The sequence below is a fragment of the Maylandia zebra genome, linkage group LG7 (assembly GCF_041146795.1).
Source record: "Maylandia zebra isolate NMK-2024a linkage group LG7, Mzebra_GT3a, whole genome shotgun sequence".
In the NCBI taxonomy this organism is placed as follows: domain Eukaryota; kingdom Metazoa; phylum Chordata; class Actinopteri; order Cichliformes; family Cichlidae; genus Maylandia; species Maylandia zebra.
The window spans coordinates 57,708,832-57,736,013 of record NC_135173.1 but is presented as its reverse complement, the minus strand read 5'-3'; the positions used below and the strand labels follow the sequence as shown (position 1 = coordinate 57,736,013).

At 39.6% G+C, this 27,182-nt stretch overlaps 2 protein-coding genes across 4 annotated transcripts in view; both read right to left on the bottom strand.

Annotated features, from left to right (window-relative positions):
- Window positions 1-9,634, bottom strand: part of pi4kaa (phosphatidylinositol 4-kinase, catalytic, alpha a) — a 46,283-nt gene extending 36,649 nt beyond the window's left edge. For both annotated transcript variants that reach the window (XM_004566958.5, XM_004566959.5), the window contains exons 1-10: window positions 9,150-9,634; window positions 5,243-5,359; window positions 5,047-5,140; window positions 4,872-4,960; window positions 4,525-4,597; window positions 4,149-4,411; window positions 3,989-4,055; window positions 3,710-3,858; window positions 3,568-3,633; window positions 3,384-3,480 (exon numbers count right to left, since the gene is read on the bottom strand). In XM_004566958.5, coding sequence (XP_004567015.1) covers window positions 3,384-3,480; window positions 3,568-3,633; window positions 3,710-3,858; window positions 3,989-4,055; window positions 4,149-4,411; window positions 4,525-4,597; window positions 4,872-4,960; window positions 5,047-5,140; window positions 5,243-5,359; window positions 9,150-9,248 — 1,114 coding nt within the window. In that variant the 5' untranslated portion in view covers window positions 9,249-9,634. The remainder of the gene's footprint in view (window positions 1-3,383; window positions 3,481-3,567; window positions 3,634-3,709; window positions 3,859-3,988; window positions 4,056-4,148; window positions 4,412-4,524; window positions 4,598-4,871; window positions 4,961-5,046; window positions 5,141-5,242; window positions 5,360-9,149) is intronic.
- A 116-nt stretch (window positions 9,635-9,750) lies between these two features.
- Window positions 9,751-25,102, bottom strand: slc25a1b (slc25a1 solute carrier family 25 member 1b). Of its 2 annotated transcripts, XM_004566960.3 has the most exons (9): window positions 24,682-25,102; window positions 21,193-21,300; window positions 18,601-18,700; window positions 17,859-17,997; window positions 13,415-13,499; window positions 13,124-13,228; window positions 12,905-13,020; window positions 12,747-12,820; window positions 9,751-11,281 (listed from the first exon to the last, which is right to left on the bottom strand). In XM_004566960.3, the coding sequence occupies exons 1-9, from the start codon at window positions 24,791-24,793 to the stop codon at window positions 11,167-11,169; spliced, it is 954 nt and encodes a 317-aa protein (XP_004567017.1). In that variant the 5' UTR covers window positions 24,794-25,102; the 3' UTR covers window positions 9,751-11,166. The 2 variants fall into 2 exon arrangements, with proteins under 2 accessions (XP_004567017.1, XP_012778931.1); XM_012923477.2 differs by lacking the exons at window positions 18,601-18,700; window positions 24,682-25,102.
- Window positions 25,103-27,182: the final 2,080 nt, after the last annotated feature.

Genomic DNA, 27,182 nt, shown 5'->3' with positions numbered 1-27,182 from the left:
TTAACCTATGACCGCGTTCTTCAGCACTTTTTCTGGCCAGGTCTGAAGAAAGACGTTGCCAAGTTCTGCAAAACATGCAAGGTTTGCCAAATTGTGGGTAAACCTAATCAGACGGTGCCACCTGTTCCTCTTAAACCCATCCCGGTAGTTGGGGAGCCTTTTGAGCGTGTTTTAGTGGACTGTGTGGGTCCTCTACCCAGAACAAAAGCGGGTAATCAGTTCCTCTTGACAATCATGTGTGCCACAACCCGTTTTTCTGAAGCCATACCACTTCGAAAAATCACCGCTCCCACCGTAGTTAAGGCTCTACTTAAATTATTTTCAACATTTGGTCTGCCCAGAGTTGTTCAAACCGACCAAGGTAGCAATTTTCAGTCAAAACTGTTCAAGCAGACTTTGCAATCACTTGGTATCAAACACATCCCTTCCAGCCCTTACCATCCCCAGTCATAAGGCGCACTAGAAAGATGGCACCAGACCATAAAGTTGATGATGCGAAAATATTGTCTGGAGACTGACAAGAACTGGGATGACGGACTGCCATTCCTACTGTTTGCAGCTCGTGAAGCAAACCAGGAGTCCCTTGGTTTCAGCCCTGCTGCAGTTTTTATCTGATGTGCAGCCGCAATCAAATGTGCTTGAGTTTGTCACGCAGTGTCGGGAATGTTTGTACCATGCTTGTGCAATAGCCAAGAAGTCTCTGTCAGCAGCCCAAGGGAAAATGAAGCAGCAGTATGGCACGAAGGCAGTGCAGCGTTCTTTTAAACCTGGTGATCAGGTACTCATGTTGGTGCCCACCTCTGGTCCATCTCTGTCAGCCCAATTTGCAGGTCCATATGTGGTAGAGAGCAAAGTCAATGGCACAAACTACATTGTTCGCACTCCGGATAGAAGGCGCAAAACACGGCTCTGCCATATAAATATGCCGAAACTGTTTCACTCTAGGGAAGACGATAAAGAGGGCTCCATCTCACTCATTTCTGTGCCCATAAACCATGATGATGGTTTGGTAAAGGGCAGTGAAGGTCAGCAGAGTGGTAGGCTTGTGAACTCAGAGGTTCTTGATGCCTTAGACACGTACCTCTCCTATCTTCCCCATGACGAGAAAGATGACGTGAAAAACCTGATCCAAGCGCACCCTAGTCTGTTTGGGGATGTACCATCTAGAACCCCAGTGTTAAAGCACAACATTGACGTGGGTGATGCGTGCCCTATTAAGCAACACACATACTCAAGAGGGAGTTAATGAAAAAAGAGGTACAGTACCTGCTTGAAAATGGTTTGGCGATACCTAGCCATAGCTCTTGGAGCTCTTCATGTCTGCTGACACCAAAAACGAGGAGAAAGGTTCTCCTCGTTTTTGAAACGAGGAGAAAGGTTCTCCTCGTTTTTGTACTGATTTTAGGAGGGTAAATGCAGTCACAGTCCCTGACTCATACCCATTGCCTCGCATGGAAGACTGCATAGACAGCATTGGAGCCACCACCTACATAACAAAGCTAGATCTGTTACTGGCAGGTTCCTCTAACTAGCAGAGCCTCTGATATTTCAGCATTTGTTACTCCAGACCATTTCTTGCAGTACACAGTGATGGCGTTTGGTACGCGAAATGCACCAGCCACTTTCCAACGACTTATGAACTCTGTGTTAACGGACATTAACAATTGTAATGTGTATTTGGATGACATTGTGGTATATTCTTCTTGCTGGACTGATCATGTGAGTACTTTGAGGGATGTTTTTGCTCGTTTAACCCAGGCTTCCCTAACCCTGAACCTGGCAAAGTGTGAATTTGCCAAGGCGGTAGTGACATACCTCCGAAAACAAGTAGGACACGGCCAGGTGCGCCCTGTGAATGCAAAGGTGGAGGCCGTACTGAGCTACCCGGTGCCCACCACAAGACGGGAGCTCAGGCGCTTCTTGGGTCTAGTGGGCTACTACAATGTTTCTGCCGGAATTTTTCGACAGTAGTGGCTCCTCTGACTCATCTGTGCAGTCCAAAGGAACCCTTCGTATGGACTGCTGAGTGCCAACATGCATTTGACTGTGCCAAGTCTCTCCTTTGCAGTGCCCCTGTACTGGCTGCTCTGGACTTCAGCAAGGTCTTCAAGCTAGAAGTGGCACTGGGGCAGGACTGCTACAGGATGGAGTTGATGACATCAGTCACCCGGTTTCCTACTTCTCAGCTAAGTTCAAGCCTCATCAACTCAACTATTCCACCATTGAGAAGGAAACCCTGGCCATGTTGCTTGCTTTGCAGCATTTCAACGTGTACGTGGGGTCAACCACCACTCCTGTTATGGTTTATACTGACCATAACCCTCTGGTATTCCTAAAACACATGTACAATCACAACCAAAGATTGATGAGATGGGCGTTGCTTGCTCAGGAGTACAACATAGACATCCAACATCAGAGAGGTATGGACAATGTGGTGGCTGATGCACTGTCAACACTTCGTTTTTAAGTGGGGCGTAACAAACCACAAGATGATGTGGTGAGTCAATGCAACTTGCATCCACTTTTTCTTCACCAAACATGGAAGGGAGACAAAATACAGATACTAATGTGAAAGAATCGATAGGCATTCTTGAGAGCTTTACAAGGAAGCTAATGTGTAAGTTGTAATAACTGCAGTTCCTCTAGGTTGCACTTAAGGCTGTAGTTTATGAGGCCCACATTGGCCCTATGTACTAAGAGTCTTAAACTGGACCTCTTCACTTTGTGTGTATGATTCAGGCAGCTTTTAGAGTATTTTAATCAAAAACTCCAAATTAGATTGGTAAGTTAGCTTTGTAATACAAATTTCAGAAAAACAAAATCTATATATGCAACTGACCTAATTTTAGCTCAGTTAGCTGTTTATTACTCTGTTATCTGAGGGATCTCAGATCCATCTACTTTTCTGCACATTTTCTGCAATTAATAGGTAGGGTTTTCATGACACTAAAATTTCAAACACTATACTAATAACCAGTAATATACTCAATACCATTTTCAAGATCACAGTAGATTTAAAAAAAAAAAAAAAAAAAACATCACAAAATTAAAAGACAATTTTAAAAATAAAAAGTTAGAATATTACTGGTTCTCATTTTTGCAATCAGTTACAGCACTGTTTATCACCTGTAATTCTGGCACCATATTTTTATTCCTGATCAAAGTGTGCAATTGACAATGCAGACCACCACTGTTTCTGTAGTTTCTGGTTAACTTTTCTCTTCATCAAATAAGGACTTTACGAGAAACACAGCACTTTTTAGATACAAATAGCAGAATCACCTTGTTAATTTACCACTGCCTGAAGGTGTTGAAAATATTAGTTAGATTTTGTTAAGGGTAAAACTACCTTTAATTAAAGGATCTATTACAGATTTCCTTACCTTTCATATTATAAAGAGTGTCTCTCAGCATTTTAAATATGGCTACATAAAGAGGATCACTGAAGGTTTTGTAGTAGAGATGAAGACCAGGATTCACCTGCAAAGAAAGCAACAGAAATTTACAAATAAAGCGTAACATGAAAAGTAAAGTGAAGAGAAATCTGAGTGGACTTGAGAGGCATACCACTTGAAGTTCTGCCAAGGTGTCATCCAGTGATTTTAAAAACGACTCAGAGACAATCTGTTGAACCTGTTCAAAAGAAGTAATACAATGTTCACCTTGCATGCATGTACAAAACCAAACTCTGAGTGTGGTTACTGCTGACCATGTGAAGGAGTTGTCTGAGCATATCTAGAGGGACGTGAAACTCTCCAGTGCTGCTTCCAGTGAAAAGAGGGGACACAGAGAAGCTGGAGCTTATGGTGGAGAAGTAGTAGTCAGGGTCCACTGCACTGCCATCGGGGAGGTAAGAACCTTAACATAGAGGGAAGAATAAATTATGTACCGTAAAAATGTCTATTCTGTTTGCGGTAAAAAACAAAACAACTTCTGAAAGCATGAAATACTGCACCCAAAAAGAGGTGTCAACCTGATCTGAAATTACCTTCAAAGTACTGTGCAGAGGGATCAGCGGGCGAGTTGGGTGTCAGACCTGCTCTCTCTGGACTGGCCTGAAAACAAAATCAGGATTTCATTTTTTATTTTTTTTTTTTAAATAAACACATGTTGTTAGTTTTGCCTTCTTGCCCGTTTCATTTTATTACCTGCTGTGACACACTGGACACAGAGGAGCCTTTGCGTTTCAGAGAGTCTCCCTGACAAACTGTGAGCAAGGAGCTTGGTAGGATTGAACGAAAGTCATTGAAGGACCGTCGCCGGACAGTATCGCTATCATCATTTGTGGACAGTAAGGGAACAACTGGTCGAGGAAACAGCTTGGATAGTAACGGCTCGTCAGTGTTGCTGTATCGGCCAAATGCTCTTGCAACACCAAGCAAGGTGGGCACAGTGTACCTACATAGGTATTCTGTACAAGAAAAAGAATAATACAAGAATACGTACAAGAATATTGTGGATGTTATTTAGCACTGGAATGATCTATAGCAGCACTTAACGGAAGAACGAGGTCTCTGTTGGTACCTTTGTCATGAGCTTCTGGATTTTTGCAGATATCTTGCAGGACCTGCATGATGTCCATAACTGCTTCCAGGATCTGATAACATAATCATTTAAATAATATTTATTAATATTTAAACCATTTTGATTTTTACTCTTCTGAAGCAACAAATAACTTCCAGGAATTGCCAGCACACATGTTAACCAATTGGGGAATATTTGTTTTCTTCCCTAGCGACCGGTGGTTGTCAAATGGTTGCTGACCAGGCTCTAGGCCTGTGTGAATGAGAGCTTAATGTATTTAAAAATCTGAGTACACATGAGATAAACAGCATCTATACCCATGTATATATAGAGTCATTACCACACACCTGCCCTCGTAAGGTTTCATCACATTGGGCGACATCTGACAACAATGTCACAAGACAAAAGCTGAAATTCTCTGCCACAGGAAGGGTATCTGCAACAAAAATAAAAAATGACTAAACAGCACCTCTAAAATGAAAAGAAATGACAGGATAAAGTACATGTAAGACTGTTACCCACCCCTTCCTTTGCGTTCCGAGCTTTCTTCAATCCACTGAACTTTAGGGAGTCCTTTAAGCAGCCCAAGAAGGTAGGGAACAATAGCATCTTTGTGCTGAAATACATGTATTCCAGAGTATAAGAAAATGAACATCCTTAAATTAATACAAGCACAAAAGTACGACAATGAGGAGAGGAAACGAGGTACGCTATTTACCTGCAGGTTTGACTCGACTAGAAAAATGCCAACTGCAATCACAGCATCTCTCCTTCTTTCATCTAGCTGGAAGATTCCTCTGAAGTCCACTGGACACATGCATTGTAGCTTCTGAACCTGTGGGAGGACAATGTGGGTGGATGAAGAGGAGTTGTAAACATTTCTCAACTTTAGGAAGCTATTAAATATAACAATATTTTAAATATAGAGAAATTTCTTGCCTACTGCCCATATGGAAAAGAAATAGTAAAAACTTATATGTGATTACTCATGAAAGTGGCCACTTTCATGAGTAAATCATATAAGGCTTACATGATTTACTCATGAAAGTGGCCACTTTGGCATTACTTTCATACATTGTTTTAGTAAGTATCCAAAACATACAAGATTCATTATATAATTTTTCAAGGGATCTTATATCTGTTTTCACACTTATATGCTTTTCATACAAGTTTCACACAAGACAGATACAAACTTTATAAGATTTATATATATCTTTTCCATATGGGTGGGTTTAAAACAGGCACTTTGTTGTCCCATTAATGTTAATGATTTTGACTATCTAAATGGGCCTCAGGATTTGAATCCAATTAAAAGTCCAGTTGAAAACCTGCCTGTGGCATTAATTAGCCCCATGATTGAGAGTTCAGTGAGGGATTAACCACCATTTAAACAGAGAGCAGGGCCACTACTTCCTGTTTGTTTTCCATGAGAGGAGAGAGAGGATATTTTAAATGATTAAAGCCCACAAAGGGGATGTTGTGGAGACTTCACATAAAACATTCCACTAAAAACTATTTGATTTCAAAGCCAAAGACCAAATCAATCATCCAGGTAAGATGACTGATTTGCTTATTAAGACTAAATAATATCTCAATAAGCTTGAGACAAAACACTAATAAATGAAAGAGAGGGAAATGAGTATTCAGCAGGTTATTACAAACTGCTGCTGTCTTTTTGGCTTAGACACCATTGAAATTTTTCATTAAATCTGACTTTTGAAAAATGTCAAAGAAAAGATAAGCAGAAATTAGATTAATAGGACATTTCCATTTTACAAACTGATTCTGAAATTAAACAAAAAAACCACAGGACATTCTAACATCCACTGAAAGTAACTCCGTAACTCAGACAACAAGCAAGAAGTATAATAATAATTTATTATTCATTCATTAACAACAAGCAAGAAGTATAATAATAATTTATTATTCATTAATATTTTTAATCTTCAGAAAGAGTTAAAAATCCCCACTCAAAGATGGCTTTTAAGTAGAGTCCCTCCTCTACAGACACGGTCTCCAATACCAGATGTAGTTCTTGGCTAAAATTCAGAACAATGACTAATAAATAAATTTTGTTTATCAGACAACCCCTTAAACATCCTACATCTCTAAAGATAATCAATACGATCACATACAGATTTATAGAGCAGGTTACTGCAGACAGAAAAACAGCAAAATAAAGTCCACAAACTGGCACACACTTCTTAAACAATAACACAATGGGCTGACGGGTCATTATATTACTGCAGCCACGGCTCTTTATCAAGGAGTGTACTTCCTGTTTAGCGTTTCCCCCTTCTGATTCTCAGTAAATGTATTTTCTAATCAGTTCAACCTCTGCATTCTTGTAGAATTTTACAATACACTCAGCTGCTTAATCTCTGAACACATATCCTAACGATTCAACTGAGTAACACTGGCTCATCCAGAAGAGAATTGGCTGTACAATTTAGGTTTCTCAACAACATTCAGTGTCACATTTTCAAGACTGATCCACTGTAATAAAACAATTTCAAATCAGTGTTTGTTAAAATCATGCCATTCAAACAAAACCACTTTTTGCTAGTTGGCATCTGCAGTAGGTTTTGGAACTAGATGGACTCGTGTGAAATTGACAACCTTAAGGTCATAATTTGTTCCCTCTTTGTGTACCTCTTGCCTTGTTCCTCTTAATTTGAGAGAACAGGGAAGTTGCCCCTCTTTCCTGTCATGAACAGATTAACCTGTTTGAGGACCTTGTTACCCATCAACTACACTAAAAATATCACCACAGATGACAGCTTTATCCTACTCCAAAAGGGGACTCAGAATCGAGCTAGTACTCCTATAGTGAAACTCCACCTTACCATATATTCTGCTACCTTCTGCCAGCAATATTAACGCTATATATGTCAGCTAAAACTTCTGCATGTGACTATGGATTAAAATATTACTTCAGCCCTCATCACTGAAATGTTTGGGAACAGGATCAGAATTTATTGGTCTCACAGTTTCTTTCCCTGACATAAGACCTGGACACATTGAATACAAGCAGAAGTGAGAAAAACTGAATACACTTGTTGTGTGAGCCATGTTGGATTTGGTAACATTACACAACATTGGACAATGAACTTAAAGTATGCTGACACTGTATTAGAGCAACTGATATGCCCTAGGCATAGCCAAGTCAGAGTGTGTCTTGATTTTTTGTCAACCATTCATTATCACTGTAGTGTACAACAACAAGGAGGTAAATACTACATCATTCATCTAAATCATTCTGTCAAAGTCAAATGCTGGATACATATGCTTTTGTTAACTGACTGTAAGCAGTTAAAGAGTTTAATTTTTTTACACCCTCAGCCTCTGGACGACCACTTTGGGTGATAAGGTCATGATGGCACGATATAAAATACACTATTGGAGCTTATTGGAAAGACTAAAGATGTCATTCTAGGTACAGATGCTGAAAATATGCAATAAAACTCTTTCTGAAAGTGCAATTGAAAAAATAACTCATGACACGTCAACAGTTTTAAGCAGATATGAATACAACTGTCACTATAAATTTTGGCTTTCACAAAACTTTGAAAACCACAAGGCTAAAGCTATGACTACCAATTATGAACTTATTAACCTTTCCCATTAAATACGAGAAAACAAAAAACTGATAATGATTTGAGCTAAAGTACAATTTTGTCTTGGTCTTAGTTTACTTAATTATTTACAATATGCTTACTGTACTAAACACACACAGACACACACACTATACAACAGCAAAAAAGATGTTGCTGACCAACAGTGGCTTATAATTTATATCTTGATCTGTGTGTCTATTTTGAAGGTAAAGAGTTTAAAAGCAGTCATTTTTACATAACTATCGTTGTGTTTTCCTGCCACAAATAAATAAAAATACACGCTACACAAACAAACAAATACATAAATACATTTAAAAACAAATTCATTTTGAAGTCAGCCAAATAAACAGCTCATTGGAACAGCTCCAAAATATTTAGGTGACTGGACAAATCTTGATTACGTCATACATATTTTATTTCTTTATACATCGTATAAATTACAGATAAGTAACGCTTTTTAACATATTTTCATAACACTTGTATTTATCCCGCACCTCTCCTGACAACATTGACTACACATGTTGGTCCATTCAAAGAATGTTCGGACCACAATGATTAAAGATCTGGTGCCACCATATTTGGTAATGACCCTCAAACTAAAAGTTTAGAATACTGTGTAAATGTATAACTGTACATACAGCGGGTGTTCGACTGAATCAGGACACAAAAAGGGTTTGCTTTCCTGTGCCAACATGTACGGATGAAGAGTAAGGATCTAATTGTTCACATGAGGGGAAAAGTTGGGTTTTTTTAAAAGGAAAACTACAGGCTAAAAACAGCTAACGTTAGCCGACATTAGCAAGGTACCAGTGATGCTATGTGGCGCCCCTTAATCCTGAAATAACTCTATAATTTATATATTGACAAAACAGTCATGTTTAGAGTCTATTCTGATTCATAACACAGACCACACTGGTAGAAAAGCGGTCTGTGACGGGCCTTACTGTCAGAGACTATTTAGGCTATTAGCTGGTCACCGGTAGGTCGCTAGTCTAACTGAAGCGTTACCTTGTCTATAGGTGCCTGCCGGTGAGCTGCCAGCGACCTTGCCAAAGACAGGACGGTGTTGAAATAAAACCCTCTGCTTCCGCCTCCATTGAGAGACATGTTAACTACCCTTGGAAGAACTACAAACACACAAGCATCTTCTTTCAAGCGTCTCTCAACGAGTAGCTAGTGAATACCAATGACTGTCATTGGGCTGTACTGACAGCTACGGCAGGCGTAAGGTCCAAGAAGGGCAAATCGACAATATGCCAACAAATAATCCATCCATGGGTTCCGTAGGATTTTGGAGCTTATCTCAGCAGTCACAGGGCAAGTGGCCATAATGTATATAACAATATAACAGCATTTTATCACATTCTGTCAATGATAGCTAATGTCTGTTTGGTGACTGTTAGCAAAGAAGATAACATTTGTGCACAGAAAACCACAAATAACCACCAGTACTACACACAACAGTAAGTAATCACAAAAAATTAATATAGTACAACACAAATAGCACTATTATTATTATTAATCCTACACATTCAAAGAATACAATGCTTATTCTGACAAAAAGTTAGGAGAAATTTGGATGATGGCTTGAAAGAAAAAAGACCATACCAACAGTCTGATCCATGTTTATTTCTGAGCATTGATATTAGAATTAAGAAGATCGAAGGCACAATACCAGCTTTTAACTCCTGGTATATTTTTCATAGAATATTCACCTGTTAACAAGAAAACTCCAGAAATATTTAAAAATCTGTGACAAAGTGTGATGCTCCTGTAGGGTCTGGTTAAACGGGAGGCTGAAAAAGGCAACATGTGGTAAACATTGTGTCTCCTCCACAAAGAGATAAGATAAGCAAACTAATTTAAAAGGCATTGCATGTAAACAACCAGACTCCGTGTCTAGAACTCCAGTTAATAGCATGGCATTATATTTTCAAGCAGCAGTTGGCACATTGGGTCATCAGTTGATTTAAAAAAAGAAAAGGCAACTAATATTACACAGTTAAGAATAAAAATAAACTGCAATTAAAAGTTAATGAGAAAGGAACGAGATGGAAGGCACTAATAACACCATTTCTCAATGAATGAAAAAAAACAACAAAAAACTAACAGTTCGAAGGATAATAGAAGACATGAACTTATTAGACACTGACTGGAACAGAGTAGTATGTGTAAATTATTCTAGTCTTTAGTGACAACATTAAATAATCATTCTTATTCGCAAAACACCACAAAATTCATTATACAGCACGTAGGCACTTTTAGTGACATTAGTAAGTTAACTGATTTAAAACATCTCTGCAACTTAATAGTGAACCCTCTTTACCCACAAACACTTTCTTTATGGAAATGTGCATTTCTAAATAATGTGAACATGTGTATTATCATTTAAAGAAATGCTGCATCTTCCACAACTGGTTACTCTGTAATCTTAGCAAAAAATAATTTTCTGGCACAACTTCACCTGCTTCCAAGGTGCATGGAGAGGATAAAAGAAATCACAAAGCAGATTACTCTGTAATCTTGACTTCGGCCATGCAGTTCTTAATGTACCTGCAGCTTTTGGAGCATTTCACATCCTCAGAATGGTTTCTAACCTCTCTGACAACTTGCATATAAAAGGGGTTTAAATTTTTGATTCAATAAATTTGAGTCAACTCCCCATAATTTTTTAACCTATAGTTTATATATTACATTAGGTAAGTAACTGGTTTGTCTTTGATTCAGTACGTACAAACTTTAGTTCCTTGTTTGTGTTGAGAGCACTCTCAGTTCTCTGATTGAGCAGGGTGAAAAAATGTTCTGTGGAATTTAAAAAAAAAAAAAAGAGCATCTGTAAGCAGTGATTCTGCTAGATAATAGTTCCAACTACTGTTTGCTGGGCTATAAATAAATCAAGAACATACCAATCCCTTTCTTTCTTTCTTTCTGAAAAATCACTTGGAGGCAGATATTTGAACCTAGAAACAGGATTTAAGGAGATTGGCCTGTCATGACAGTCCTGCTTATTTAGCACAACTTGATTTTAGTCCGTCTTCCAAACCAAGTTCAGGAGCTTCACAACTTCCTCGTAGATAATGAAGACTATTGCGACATCCATACACACCCGACCCAGCCGAGGCACAGTACCTTTGTAGAACCTAATGAAGTAACAGACAGTGAATGTTACATTAGGCAACCATGATATCAGAGTTTCACAATACTACAGGGTCAATAAAAAATAATTTTAAAAAGTTAGTGGCAATAACTCTGTAAGCCAAATTTAGTCATTTCTGACCAAAAATATCTATATGAAGCCGTAGATCATAGGTGACAGAGCCTATAAGTATAAATTCAGCTTAACTAAAGTTTTAAATATTTAAATGTATAATATGTTGCTACTCTGCAGTAAATTATTTTTATTTTTGTGCTTTGTATATTCATTTATTCATTCCCTAGTTTTTGTTATATTTATGAAATTACAGAACTGTAATGAAGTAATGACAATGTAAGGCACTTGCAATTATACAGTGCTTTTCTAGTCCTACTAACCACTCAAAGCACGTCAGACTATAAGTCACATTTAACCATACAACAGTTTATTCAATATACTTTGCACACTTCATCTACCTCACACCCAATGTCCAGCCACAAGTTGACCTAACATGGGCGCTGTTAAACTGTGGGAGGAAGCCAGAGCTATATTTTTATTATTATTATTATTATAGTTGGTTTTTTTTTTTTTTTTACACCTGATGATGTGACCCTAAATGAATTAGTCTCTCCTGGGGATCTTTTGCTTGTTAGACAAATGTGTAAACTGCTACATTATTGAGCCACTACGGGGAAGGCCGGAGTACAGAGGAGAAACCCCCGCAGGCACAACAGAGTGAACATGCAGACTCGACCCAGAAAGAGCCCAACCAGTGTTTGAACCAGTCCCGTGACGTTACAGTGCTAACAACTCCACTACTGTGCTGCTGACTACTTTTTTAAAGAACAGTTATGAAGTGGAGGATAAAATATCAATTAGCAGCTGTAGACCTAGTCTGAAACAGAGCACCTATAAAGCTATACAGACGAGCCATACAAAGTTTCCCTGTGAATCAAACTAAAGCAACTTTGACATTAACGATAACACAACACCTTGAAAAAAATGGTCAAAATGAAGATAAACAGATGAGTTTTCAGTTTGTGTTCCTCTGGTTATCCAAATCTTACATCATTTTGATTCTGAATTGTCTGCAGATGTGTTCTGAGTTTAAATACACCTTTGTTTTTATCATTCCTACAATGAACAGGCTTAATCTCAGTCTATAGTATAAAGTGGGTTAATGGATAGATGGATAAGTCACCACACACACAGGATTCCCTTCCTGAAACATCCTCCAAAGGATGTATGTGTCCTACCAGGCTTGAACCAGGTATGTTAGGCAGATGTGTAAACCACTACACTATGCAGTCACTAACTAAATTACATGATGTTCTCACCAATATAAATGTGGTAACTGACAGTTTAACAGTTCAAACAAGGCCAGATCCAACAGTGAGAATAAATAGATATATATTTAAAACCTTTAAATCATTTTTCCCCAGATACTATATCAACCAGGCACATGAACTTACGCCAGTGGTCCCTCATGCTTCAGGATCTTGACCGCACAGTCTACTGTGCTTTTGTACTTGTGCGCTTCAAGGCCCTGTTGGAAAATATGCATATATACATGTTAGTTGGAAAGCTAAGGGATAAACTAGGAAAACTGGAAATATGTTAAGGTACTAACCTGCATTCTGGTCTTAATGACATCCAGGGGAGTGTTTCCGAAGACACTGGCAGCCCCGGCAATAGCTCCAAACAGTCCAGTTATCAAAGGGTTAATGGCTTTGTTGGGGTCATCACCTAGGCGTCAGAAAAAAAAAAAAAGAAACAAAAAGAGTTTTTTGTTTTTTTTTACTGCATTTTTATTTGCATCAAGTGGTTGCAAATGTATTGACTCCCTTACCTTTGTACCAGTTTCTTAGTGAAGTCATGACATAGAAGCGGATGGCCTGGTTTGAGCCTTGTTTTAGGACAGTGGCTGTTAACCCTTGATAAGTCCCCTTTAGTCCTAAAAGTGCAACAGTAAAATAATCACTTTTTCATGACAACCTTCATTACAGCTTTCATATTTATCACCTAAAATGAATTCATGAACTTCTCAGAAGTCATAAGGAGGATAATTATCTAAATAACACATGTGTATAAATGGTAGGAACAACAGGTGGCAGTATAATGCAACTGAAGCCCTTCTTACCTTGGGATCTAATAATCTCCCTCACCCCATGGAAAAATCCCCTGTACTTTGGATTTGCTGATGTCTGATCATGGATGAATTTGACCTGCAAGGACAAAGCTGAACTGTTAAATGACTGCAGTATCCCATAACTTTAATTTTCCAATTGTGTTCGCACCAGGGATATTAGTTTTGTGTTTTTATTGTGTTTATATTTTCTATTTTGATGCCTGAAGTTTTTAACCGTATAAAAGGTTTATGTTTGATTCCGTTTTAGTTTATTAGTTTCCATTTTAGTATATGAATTAGATGTTAGATTGACTAGAAGTGCTATAATACAACAATACATGCACATCTTACTTCACCCTGACTCATTCTTACTGTATTTCGTTGTGCTGTACTTCAGATCAATATAAATGAGAACCATGAAAAAAATAATTGTGTCATTCCAAAGATTTAACATATAACCTATAAAATCAAATTTATTGCATTTTATGTTTACTCTCTGGGGAGATGATTCAGTGTGAAAGCTTTCATTCTACCTGTTAATGCTTTCAGTGGAATCTTAACCAGAGGAAAATGATCCAATTTAGAGTTCAGCTGTGGGTTCGACAGCCTGTTTACTGAAAATTTAATACATGTAGCAAGTTATGGTACGAAATGGAAAATGCACCTATAATTAACATTACCATTATGCACCACTGTCAGTTTTGTCGATGTTCTTTGTGAATGCATCACTCTGATCCCTTGGTCAAGTGTATTTATTCCTAATAGAGCTAATTAAGGGAGCACTGAAGCACTTTTTCTCAGCATTTAGAGAAATCAGCTAGCCTTTCTTGTGGCTGCCACACAGGTATTTCTGGGTCATTTCACTTAGTTTGGAACCTGTCTAAAGAAACTTTATCAAGGTTAGGCTGACAAATGTACCTACCCAGGCAAAGGCTAAAACTAACAACATTTCCTCTTTTTTTTTTTTTTTTTTTTTTCTGACTTGTATTTTCCTCCGTTTTCTATCTCTTACTCAATCATGTGGATTGAGAGAGTTTTTGTTCTTCTGGTGGCCGTGGAACTGTTACTTTTATCATGGAACGGGACCGCGGCACATCTCCTACACGCACGGACTGTTTACTCCAGAGATCAGCTGATCGCCCTGATGCCGGCCGGCTCGCTGGCCAGGCCCGCAGAAGTGCCCGCAGAAGTACCAGCTGAAATTTGGAGGAAAACACATCGGGGATGCAGAGGTCAAGGACAGAAGAGAAGAAAAAAGGTGACGGTGAGACAGCGGAGGCTCGAAGCGAGGAGGAGGTTTAAACCGTGTCTGCCGTCTATCGTGATGGGAAATGTGCGATCGTTGGCAAGTAAAATCGACGAGCTCTCAGCACTGGTACGGAGTCAGAGGGAATACCGAGAGTGTAGCCTGATGTGTTTCACCGAATCATGGCTGCACCAGGTCATTCCCGATGAGAATGCTTCCGTGGAAGGCTTCCACACTGTTCGGGCGGACAGGGACAGCATCGCTAGCGGTAAGCGTAAAGGAGGTGGGCTTGCTGTTTTAGTTAACAACCGGTGGTGTAACCCTGCCAACATAACAATCAAAGAAAGGATTTGTTGCCCGGACACTGAACTGTGTGCTGTTGGACTCAGGCCGTATTATTTACCCAGGGAATTCTCTCACGTCATCTTGGTGGCTGTTTATGTTCCCCCCTCTGCTAACCCCACAGCTGCATGTGACACTATCCACTCTGCCATAGCTCGGCTACAGACTCAGCACCCGAGTGCCTTTATTGTGATCTCGGGTGACTTCAACCATGTATCACTGGACAATACACTACCAACATTCAAACAATATGTGGACTGTCCCACCAGGGGAGAGAAAACTTTAGACTTACTGTATGCTAACGTCAAGGATGCATACAGCTCCTCCTCCCTCCCCCCACTTGGTAGGTCAGATCATAACCTGATTCACCTCACCCCCCGCTATGTGCCAATTGTGAGGAGGGAACCTGTGACCACCAGGACTGTTAGGAGGTGGTCAGAGGAGGCAATAGCGGAACTACAGGGCTGTTTCGAGGTGACCGACTGGGAAACACTCTGTGAGCCTCACGCCGAGGACATCAATGGGCTTACTGAGTGTATCACAGACTACATAACTTTCTGCACCGACTCCATTGTTCCAGCTCAGACTGTTCATTGTTACCCAAATAACAAGCCGTGGGTGACTAAGGACATCAAAGCCCTCCTCAACAACAAGAAGAGGGCTTTCAGAGGGGGCAACAAAGAGGAGGTGAGGAAGGTCCAGGTGTTACTAAAGGACAAGATCAGAGAGGCTAAGGACAATTACAGGAGGAAGCTGGAGTGGAAACTCCAGCAGAACAGCATGAGAGAGGTGTGGAGGGGCATGAAGACCATCACTGGATTCAGGCCAACCAACAGCAGGGGAACTGAGGGAGGTGAGAATAGAGCCGACGAGTTGAATCTGTTTTTCAATAGATTCGACACCACAGTGTCTGCTCCCACCCCCACAACCTCACCTGCAGTCAGCCTGGAATCCAGAGCCACACCACTGTGCCAGCCTCTCTCTTCACATGTTGCCTCCTGTGAGATTCCTGACACCCCTCCCCCACCCATCACCTTCACTCAATACCAGGTTGAGATGCAAATGAGGAGACTTCACTCAGGCAAGTCTGCTGGACCAGACGGAGTGAGTCCCCTTGTCCTCAAGGCCTGTGCCCCCCAGCTGTGTGGAGTCTTTCATAAACTGTTTATGCTGAGTCTGAGTCTGCAGAGGGTCCCGGTGATGTGGAAGACATCATGCCTCGTCCCTGTACCAAAGACGCCTCGTCCCAGTGGCCCCCAGGATTACAGGCCCGTGGCACTGACCTCCCACATCATGAAGACCCTGGAAAGGCTCATCCTGGACCAGCTGCGACCCATAGTAAGACCACATCTGGATCCCCTTCAGTTCGCTTATCAGCCTCGTCTCGGAACAGAGGACGCCATCATCTACCTGCTCAATCGTGTCTACACCCATCTGGACCAGCCGGCGAGCACTGTGAGGGTCATGTTTTTTGACTTTTCCAGTGCTTTCAACACCATCAGGCCGACCCTCCTGGGTGATAAGTTAGCAGCGATGCAGGTGGATGCTTCTCTGGTGTCCTGGATTGTTGATTACCTGACAGGAAGACCACAATATGTACGTCTCCCACAGTGTGTGTCTGACAAGGTGATTAGCAACACAGGGGCACCACAGGGGACTGTCCTCTCCCCCTTCCTCTTCACCCTCTACACCACAGACTTCAGCCACTGCACAGAGACCTGCCATCTTCAGAAGTTTTCTGATGACTCTGCGGTGGTTGGATGCATCAGCAGGGATGATGAGACAGAGTACCGGGCTGTGGTCGACTCCTTTGTCACGTGGTGTGAGCAGAATCATCTGCAGCTCAACGTGGCAAAGACCAAGGAACTGATCGTGGACTTCAGGAAGACCAGGAAACACTTGACCCCTGTTTCAATCCAGGGGGTCAGTGTTGACATTGTGGAGGACTATAAATACCTTGGAGTACACATTGACAATAAACTGGACTGGGCTAAAAATACCACAGCACTTTACAGGAAGGGCCAGAGTCGTCTCTATTTTTTGAGGCGACTGAGGTCCTTCAACATCTGCCAGAAAATGCTGAGGATTTTCTATGAGTCTGTGGTGGCCAGTGCGATCCTCTATGCTGTTGCATGCTGGGGGAGCAGGCTGAGGGTCGCAGATGCCAACAGACTTAATAAACTAATCCGTAAGGCCAGCAATGTTGTGGAGATGGAGCTGGACTCCCTCAAGGTGGTGTCGGAGAGGCGGATGCTGTCCAAGATAAAGACAATGTTGGATAACACCTCCCACCCACTCCATGACATGTTGGTCAGTCACAGGAGCACGTTCAGTGAGAGACTGAGATTACCGAAAAGCACCACTGAACGACACAGGAAATCATTCCTGCCTGTGGCCATCTCCCTGTACAACGCATCCACTTAACACACTGTTTGCTGCTACAACTACACATGTTTCTTTTCCAAATATTTATTTATATGTATATATTGTACTATTCTTAGTTAGCGTATTGTCTGTCTTGTCTTAATGTTGGTTTAAAATGGAGCACTGTAACAAAAAATAATTTCCCCCAGGGATCAATAAAGTATTCTGATTCTGATTCTGATATTGTTATTTTATGTTACTGTAATACCATGCCAAGATTCATATACCACACAAGTAAGTTTACTTACTCCACTAAAAGCTACATTTGGCTCCTTCCTTATTCACAAGGGACTGCACCAATGGGTTGTTCCATTTATTTGATTTGATTGAAACACCAGATATCCTTCCTGATGTAAGCCCAGAGAGATTTGTATCTCCACCACACGTAATAAAAAATATTTGAATTGAAACACACAACATGATGTGTTCAACTTATTTTTTTACCTTAATTGTTTCCATAGGACAGACTACAACCACAGCCTCTGCCACTCCAGCTCCAAGGCCACAGAAAAATCCTTGCTTGCTGTCTAGTTTGCCACTCTCATCACGCATCTTATTACCGAGGAACTCAAACATCCCAAATCTGTAGAAGTGAGAGAATTTTTTTAAACAAACTCAGAGATACATTTCATCTCACTTAGAAGCCATTAATAGTAACAACTTTTGGGCTTTCCTATTGTGAATTGCACTAACTAATGAATTAACATTTGGCCTTTCTTACTACAACCATGGCCTGTACTAGGAAACTCCTGAAGAAGCTTGAGGAGAATATAGATTAGGTCTGGATGAGAAAAAATCCTGGCAAATCATCAATTATTATTCACAAGTGACAATCAAAACTAAGAACAAATAAAAAAATAAGCAATTACCTTTATTTACTCATATGGCTATAAATTTTAAATCAACTGATCAAATATTCAGTTAATCATAAAGCAAATACAAATCAATGACAAATCTTTTGATAATATCGTGTGATAGCTACAGTTTGCTTCAAAATTAGAAACATTTTTATTTTGAGTTTTGATGGCATGATGTTATTCCTACACTGTAAAACAAAGTGAAAAACCCTGAAAAAAATCCTGAAGTTAAGTTGGAAAAAAGTTGCTGTAAAGTTAATAGATGACTGTGCACATTCCAAAACGTGTTTAGTGTGCTCATTTGCTTTTTGTTTGTGGCGCTGCAATACCTGACAGCTGCTTTAGGTATAGAGCCATAGACCAGCGAGCTTAGACCTCTATAAAGACCCCTCACACCATGACCTTTCACTGTCTGCTTCACACAGTCAACTGCAGAGGGAAGGAAACAGGATAAATGACAAGAGAAAAAGCAAAAGGAAGCAGCTTTTAAAAAGAAATTTACTTTGATCCACTGGTATCAAAGATCAGTTGTGCATATGCACAGTTATTTAAAAAAAAAAAAACAAAAAAAAACAAAACAAAAAAACCTCTAATAAACTGTTAACAGATAAGACTGAATTTGATGGAAACAACAAACAGTCCTTTGTACCGAGGTTTGTACTGTGTACTCAGTTTCAGTACGCAAGCACGATTTGTGCCAAAGTTCATGAGCAAAGATCAATTTACTACACAAACACTATTTGCTAATGTCTGCGCACTCACAATGCTTGTTATTCCAGGTGTGTAAGTCAGGAGAGCTGTGCAAACAGCCCAAAAGATTGCGACAACTTCAAATCAACATAAATGATTAAACAATTAATGATTAACACCCAGTACAGCTGATCCTTAACCGTTTCAAGTAGCCATTAAACAAATACGTTTTTACATCATTGGAAATTCTGCATTGAGCCGAGTCGCGGTATCTTCATGCAAACAACTTTAAATGTGTTTATTACAGTGTTGGTGTTATTTGCTTGTTCTGGTTTTTCATTTTCAAACGCATTTTCTGTATTGTCTACTGTATGTCTCGAGCAATAATTTAAAGATGATGTTTTGTTGTGTTTTTTCTCACCCATCTGAGCCATTATAAGGCCCAGTCCAGAATGCCCATTATCATTGTTTTGTCAATGAGTTGAACTTTTATCTATTATTATGCCATGTTTAACATCCTTTTCAGCTATTTAGATCAGCATGTGCAGCTTTGATTCTCCCCCAGATCCAACAGGAGTCAACTGCCATAAGTACAAAGCCTGATTACTAAGGGATCAACTGTCTTGTGAAACTGGCAGAGCAAAGTTCAAAGGACAGAAATGGTAACTTGGCCCACCTCCTCCACATTGTCTGCTTGTAAGGGTCGCCCACAGTCATTCAGATCTAGATTAGCCACCTAACGTCAATACCTGCGTATACATAGGTCCTTACCTGACCTGAGAATTGCAATTTTGTATTTTAATAAGTAAAGAAATCCTGAAAGTATTATTCATTCAGATTTTTTCCTTCAACAGTATCTATGATTTCTGTTTAAATAATTAATCTTTGAGATAGATTGAGAGATTCAGAAAGATTTCTATGGTAGTTAGATAAGAAGACTGATACCAGTTTTATCTCTGTGAAGTTACAGATACTCTGCTAAACTGATATCCATATTACCGATGCTCTGAAGCCACTATAACAACACATAAGTTCTATTAAAAATGTTAACTCTACATCAGCACTGTACTTTATGTAATATAAAGTACTGAAGCATCATAAGTAGGGGTGCAACGACACTCGTATTGATAACCGTTCGATACAGTGCTTTCGGTTCGGTACGCATATGTATCGAACAATACAAAATTTTTAATTTATTTTATCAACTTTTCTTCTGACGATGCTGTCTGTGTTGAGCGCTCAGTGGATCTGCACTCGACAGTGCAGCCTAGGCGGAGTAGTCGAACGCAGATTCACTGAGCGCAGGGGAAGCTAGCGAGACAGAAGCTCTCCTTGCAACATGGCAAATTGAACCTCCCCCACCCTCATTCAGATCTGGCGTTTGGAACTATTTTGGTTTTCATGTGACGTATGACCCTGAAGGTAAGCGCGTCATGGACTAAAGTAAAACAGTATGTTGGATGTGCCACGCAATGCTCAATTACATGGGTGGGAACTAGTGTGTTAGCGCAGTTAGCTCGTTAACGTGTTGGCCGTCTAGCCCCACACACGGGGCGATCGGCGGTAGCTCGTTAACGGAGATTTGCAGTGTTGTGGCGTTAACATAATTTCAACGAGATTAATGCTGACAGCACTAGTGGGAACACAACGAATATGACTGCACATTTACTCCGACAGCATCCTAGTGCAAAGACAAGTGGAAGCAGACAAAAACAACAAGCACGCATGCTACAAACTTTACCCGAGTCATTTAGACAGCCGTTAGCACATGATTCTCCTTATGGGGACCTGATATGTTTAATATGCTGCTGAGAATATAGCCCAGAAGAAGCGTATAGTATAGCTTTTATTTTGGAAAGAGCCATTTCTCTGTAATAAACTCTCTTTTCCAAAGATGAGTGATTCCTCAATCAGATATTTTTATTTTTTTATTACTTTTTTGTTTCAGCAACATTAAATTTAAAAACTGTACTTTTGAGTTAAAATTAATATTTATAATTTTAATAAATGACAAATTAAAAAGGCATGAACATTTTTTTTGTATCGAAAAAATATCGAACTGTGACACCAAAGAATCAAACCGAACCGAACCGTGAATTTTGTGTATCGTTGCACCCCTAATTATAAGGTATGTTAAATGTGTTTTTTTTGTTTTTTTTGAATTGTGATATCATCAAAAGTGCTAGAACTAAATAAAAAAAAGAAAAAGACAACATTAAACAAGGACTCACCAATGCCTTTGTATTTAGGAGGATTGGCCTTTTCATCTAGCTGCAGTTGTGTTTTAACATATTCTGTTGGGAAGGTGATGCAGATCTCTATGCCTCCTGCAATCCCACCTAAAGAACGGGCAAGGAGGAGGGGGGAAAAAGAAAATGCTGGTTTCAAAAGAGTCAAAACGAGCTATTTAAAAGACTAAAAGATTTATTTTTGCAGCTCACACAAAATAAAATGCAATAAATTTAAAAAACAAAATCAATTAAATAAAATACACACAAGATGCAAGCCATGTGACCATTTAAAAGAAGCTCAAAGGAATACAGATAAAAACCTTGGTGTGGTTAGGTGTGAAGGATATCTGATACGGCTTGTAGAATAAAAGCAAGTGTGAAAAGAAAAGTTGCTTTTCAAAAATGTTAGTGAGGTGCACATTAGCATTCACCACATCTACACTGCACTGTTTCACGGATGCCTGCTATACAGTTATTCATGTACAAGTGCAGACTAGCTCCACCTTAAAAGCCTGGTTGCTACAGATCTGCAGTTGAACAGCTAACAAGCATCCTGCAGCTGATTGGCTCAGCTGTTTTTTCAGTTGTTTTCTGACTACAGATACTCCCCTTGGCCCATCTCCAACTCAAGGGGGTGTGTACTCTCCATACACATTAATGTGCAGCAGGATGGATTCAGCAAGGTGACAGCGGACCAGTTCCTCGACTACCCAGAAGGGACAAGTTTAAATTACAAGTAGTAAACTGTCAAAGCATTAAGAACTGTAAAAAGTGGGGTAAAAAGGGGAAAAGCTAGACAAAATATAGGTTGTTTTGGCCAGTGTGCTTCTGGGTTCAATGTGTTGAGAGTATCTGGCAATAATGGGGAAAACTAAGAACTCAGTGGATGAAAATAAAGGCTTTAATGTGCTTTTTCACTCATGTTTACTTTTGGATTCATTCACAAGTTCAGTTCTGTGTTGTTGTGTAACATGCATTCTTTCAAACAAATGTCATGCAGAAAAATCCAACACAACAATGATTCTAGCTCACACGCAAACAAGCAAGTGGGGCTGTTTGTGAAAAAAAACAAAAAACCCTTAATTACAGTCTGACTAACCACTGTCTTCACAACAACATCAAACATGGTAGCATTTTGGCTACCAGCCCATTACATAAACGGTGCCATTTATGACACACCCAGGCATAATTCTGTCTAAATAGAAAAAAACAAAACAAAACAAAAAAAAACAGTCTGCATCAAGACGCAGCTGAGTAGTACCTGCAGCTCGTTCCCCATATTGAAGCTGGAAAAAGATACAGAACTGGTTTATTAAGTCCAGCATGTACAGACATGCCGAGCAGGAATTCTGAAACTACTTTTTCCTTTTTAAAATTACTTGCAACAATAACAAAAATTATTTCTATAAAGAGAAGGCACGTGGTTCCTTAGGAAACATTAGAACAGCAATATTTAGTAGTATCTTTTGGAAATGTTACAGTAGGAAGGAATGTAAAACAGACCCAAGATATTACTGGTGTAATAGGTTATTAACATGACCTGTACTTTTTCAGAAAAAAAAAAAAAAAAATCATACATAAGTATTTAATTTACATTTACTTTTTTTTTTTTTTTTACTTCATACTAGCAGGATAAGAGCGCATATTGTGCCAGTAAGCTTATGAGGTAATAGCAACATATAGTAATTCTAATATCTTTGAACAAGCCAGGCTAATTGCTTCATCTTAATGCTGTGTTAACCAGTGAGTGACATAAAAGTGGCCATGTACATCTTTTACATAGTCTGTGACATCACATGGTGTGTGGATAATCTCCCATTCACACTTGCCAAACACTATCCAAGTGAATAAGAACTTCAACTTTCACATGAAAGCTATATGAAAGCTGTATGTTTGGAAAAATGCAGTGAGTCAAACTGTCAAACTACACCTTAAAAAAAAAAAGAAAAGAAAAAAAAGTAGAAGATGGCATTTCAGTGCCAACAGAAAAATGGGATTTCTTGGCAAAAATGCCTCAACAATAGCTCCATCTATGTACATCACATATATACTGGGTTATTAATAGTGTGTTTTACAGTACTTTTGATACAGCCAGATTATTCCCATTATACACAAAGTTGGATATATAAAGTCCTCTTCTAGTGTGCTTCTAGTCAACAAGTGGTCATTTCTGCCAGGATTCAATGAGAGAGAGCAGGAGAACCATATTTGTGGCTGGCATGTTGGAGAATGCATGCAAAGGGTGAGAGAGCAATGTGCTTTGTCACTGTGGCTCATTATAGGGAACATGGAGAGCTGGGCCTTTGAGGACACCATACACAGCCAGCACATCAGCAGAAAACACCCACTGAACTGCTGACTGTGACACAGAGAAAAATCACACGGACATGTGCGGCTTTATCTTTGAACTTTTATAACAAGTTTCACAAAAATGGATTAAAGCTGGACCTAAAAGCAAAGTTCAACAGAAAGCTCCACTTGACATTTATAATCTAGGACCAAGCTTAATTGATATCTGGCATACAACCAGATCCTAATGTTAAAAAATAAGCTTAGTAAAACTGGAGCATGTGTGTGCATGCTAACAATGTTGCAATGTTGACTGTCCTCTAGTTAGTACACACTGAGCTGTGCAAAATATGTGTATGTCACTGACTGACCTGTGAAACCTGCAGGACACCAGAGTTCATTTCACTCAGCTGTCTGAATGCTAGAGTCTACAAGTCCCAGATCATACCAGCTCCTCTGGCCCCAAGCTGAGGAGCAGGGTTTGTCACAGCAGGTGCTCTGTGCAGGCAGGTAAGTGTTTTGTACCACAGCAGACTCACATGGACCTTCTGTTCATGTCTTAGAGGCCATAATTATTCCTCTGTTTAGAAATACTTTAAATTTTGTTCTTACCACATCAGAGTTTGCTTGCTGTAATTATTGCTCCTATTCAGACTGAATCCTGGTTTAATGTTGAACTCTGACATTATTTTTTAAGACACTTGAAAACTTCAGATATGTTTATCTACCCGCTATTTCCTGATTATGGTGTTCACAGATAAGCCTGCTGCAGTCGACTATAAAGGGTGGACTGCTAACTTCTCAAAATAACCATGCTGTACTTGTACAACAGTACAATACTTAGCAAAATAGTAAGACGTGTGCAAAACCCCCTTTCCTGGATCCTGGGTCATAAAGAGGCAGACTTATTTTAAGTTTATCATTTACCAAATTGCTAAATGTTTTGGCTGAACAGACCAAATCTACCAAATGTCAGGTTTTCTACAACAAAAAGAGAAACAAGCAAACACTTTAGCCTGAAAAGATAAAAAGAAGATAATAATAGTGATAACACAGAGGCTGAGCAGCAGATGTTTGCCGGAGACACTAGGAAGTGATTACTGCTATGCTCTGATCCCACCTGCAATTAAAGGCTCACTGTTGAAACTTCGAAACAAGTTGCAGGGCGGCCTCTGCTCAGTCCCACATCAACTTTCTTACCTGCTAAAATGGCCTTGCCGGGATGGGTAAGTTTGGCTTTCCCCGCGGGAGCTGCAGCAGCCAAACACTGGGGTCTGTGAAACGGGCTGACAAATGTGTTTTGTCCAGACATGACTGCGGTACCCCGGCCTAACTTTCTTTTTGAAGTCAATCCGGACCTCCTCTATCGCCGCAAACTCAGCCAGCTGTGAGTCCTGGTGCAGTCTGGGTGTTCAGTGCAGCGGCGGCGGAAAAATAAAAAGGCGAGCAGGCGGTGCTGAACATTGGACTTTTGATGCTGGCTAAGAGTGCATGTCTGTGTACTTTTGACAGGGAACTTCCCTCCGTGCCATACAGAGGTTGGCAGCATCGACTCAGTATTTATTCAGGGCGAGGCAGGACGTGTCACTTTCCCCCCCAATACCGCACAACGCCATGTTTGTCACAAACATTTAAGGAGGACCGGCCTCATTAAGCGACATACTTGACACGCCTTTAGAGGGCGCCGTTTCTCTTCTTTTCATTCTTCTGTGCGGCGATTAACCTCGTATAATTGGACTTATTTCCGCCACCTGCTGGGCTGGAGTGAGTGTACAGTACAGGACTTTATTCTGCAATATTGCAAAAACAGAGTTTGTACAAGTTCTAATGAACTTTAAAGTCAATATTTCATATGACTACCTTTATTCTTAACACGGACTGAACTTTCTTATTCCTTGTTTCCCTTCGTCAAGACAGTCACCTTGCCACTGAGACCATTTCTGATGAGGAGTCAGTAACAGCATATGGATAAACTATAGGGTTAGATTCACCTCTTAGTTCCTGTGCAAATCTTTTTCCTTTTTCAGATTACTTTGAAAATCTGCTGTTGATTTTTTTTAATGGTCCTAAGTGACTTAACAAACAAACAAACAAAACATGTGTCTGAAAACTGTAAGGTACAAGGACTTGACTGAAAATGACAAGCAGCCAGTGTCCAGTGAAACACTCTAAATGATGGAAAACTATTTCACAGGACCACTTTAAAAATTACAATAAGGTAACTTCTTGGAAGTAAAATATGATGAACTGTGCAGTGGCTCAAGACCTCCGCACAGAGCTCTAGCTTAACCATTAATTTTCCTATAGCTTATCTAACATCACATTAACTGAAGTTGGATGAAGTTAAACTTTGATTTGTATTAATGTTTAACCCTGTACCCATTTCTTCAAGAGGCTTTGCCTTTTCCCAGATGCCATTTGGGGACAGAGAGAGATTGAAGTCCTCCCAGCTTCTCATCACATCTGAGGGTAAAAGGTCTTTAACATCCAGCCTTATATGTTAAAAGTGATGCAGAGTGCTGCAACAGACTTTTTTCTATATGTGCTTTTGAAAAATATAGTAAATCATCCTTATTCTTAATCAAAGATATAATAAAAGCATAAGTCTGATTAATGTGCTGCATGAGAAATGCAGTTTGAGTAATTAAAACTGTTCTAATGTCTGGATTATGTAGACATGATCCAGTTTGGACCTTGGAAAATAATGGTTCTAATGACAGGCCTCTGTCACACTGAGAGTCTGACTTTGGAGTGAGTGGGTGAGGGAGGGAGGGAGGGAGCAAAGCTGAAGAGCCACGGACCTAAAAGAATATCTGATTTTAACATGACTGATTTGATAAAAGAAATTGTACTGCGTATAGTGTGATCAATAAACACTGAGTTTGAAGTGAGAGAAAGTATTCCTTTGTATTTGAATTAAAAAGGGATTTACTAAAATGGATGTACATATGAGAATAAGCTAATTGAAATAAAATTGCATAAACTGAATGAAACATGAACTGAATTGTATTTATATTTGATTGAATGTTCATATGTAATAGAATTTTAACACAAAGAATAACACAGCAAAGAAGAAAATGTAATTAAGTGATTTTAAAGTTTAAACTTTGCTTTAAATCATGCATGTGGAAAAGTCAGAGAGAGGATGATAAGGTGTGACTGGACACCGGGTGATTAGTAGTCAACAACAGTCTATGGATGTCAGAGTGGGTGAGGCCAGATGTCATCTCAGAAAATGTAATGTCCAGAAAGAGAAGGGATGACTGGGTATAAAAATCTTGTGCAGATGAGATAAAGATTTCTGCCCTTTGTAAGATGTTCACGGCCGAAAAGTGCTGCAGAGATGCCAGAGGATTTAACAGCTGCCCAAACTATTAACCTGCAAATCGGTCTTGTATTTTTTGCCTTTTCTTCTGCTCATTTTTGCCGTGTTATATTATAGAATCAAGAGGACTTCACAGAGCACAGAGATAAGCACAACTTCAGATCTGGATGTGCCTGTTCTCTCCAACTTTTCTCCTCACAAAGATCAGACAAAAGTTAGCATTAGCTCAGAGTAGGTTCATTAGATAAGTATAATTCAGATGATTTGATTCCCCCTTTGCTTTGTTCTTGCTAAATTGTTCTAATAAAAAAAAATCTAAGGAGTGGACATTCCCTTTTTAACCCTTTGTGAAACAGTAAAGGTTAAAACCTGAGTA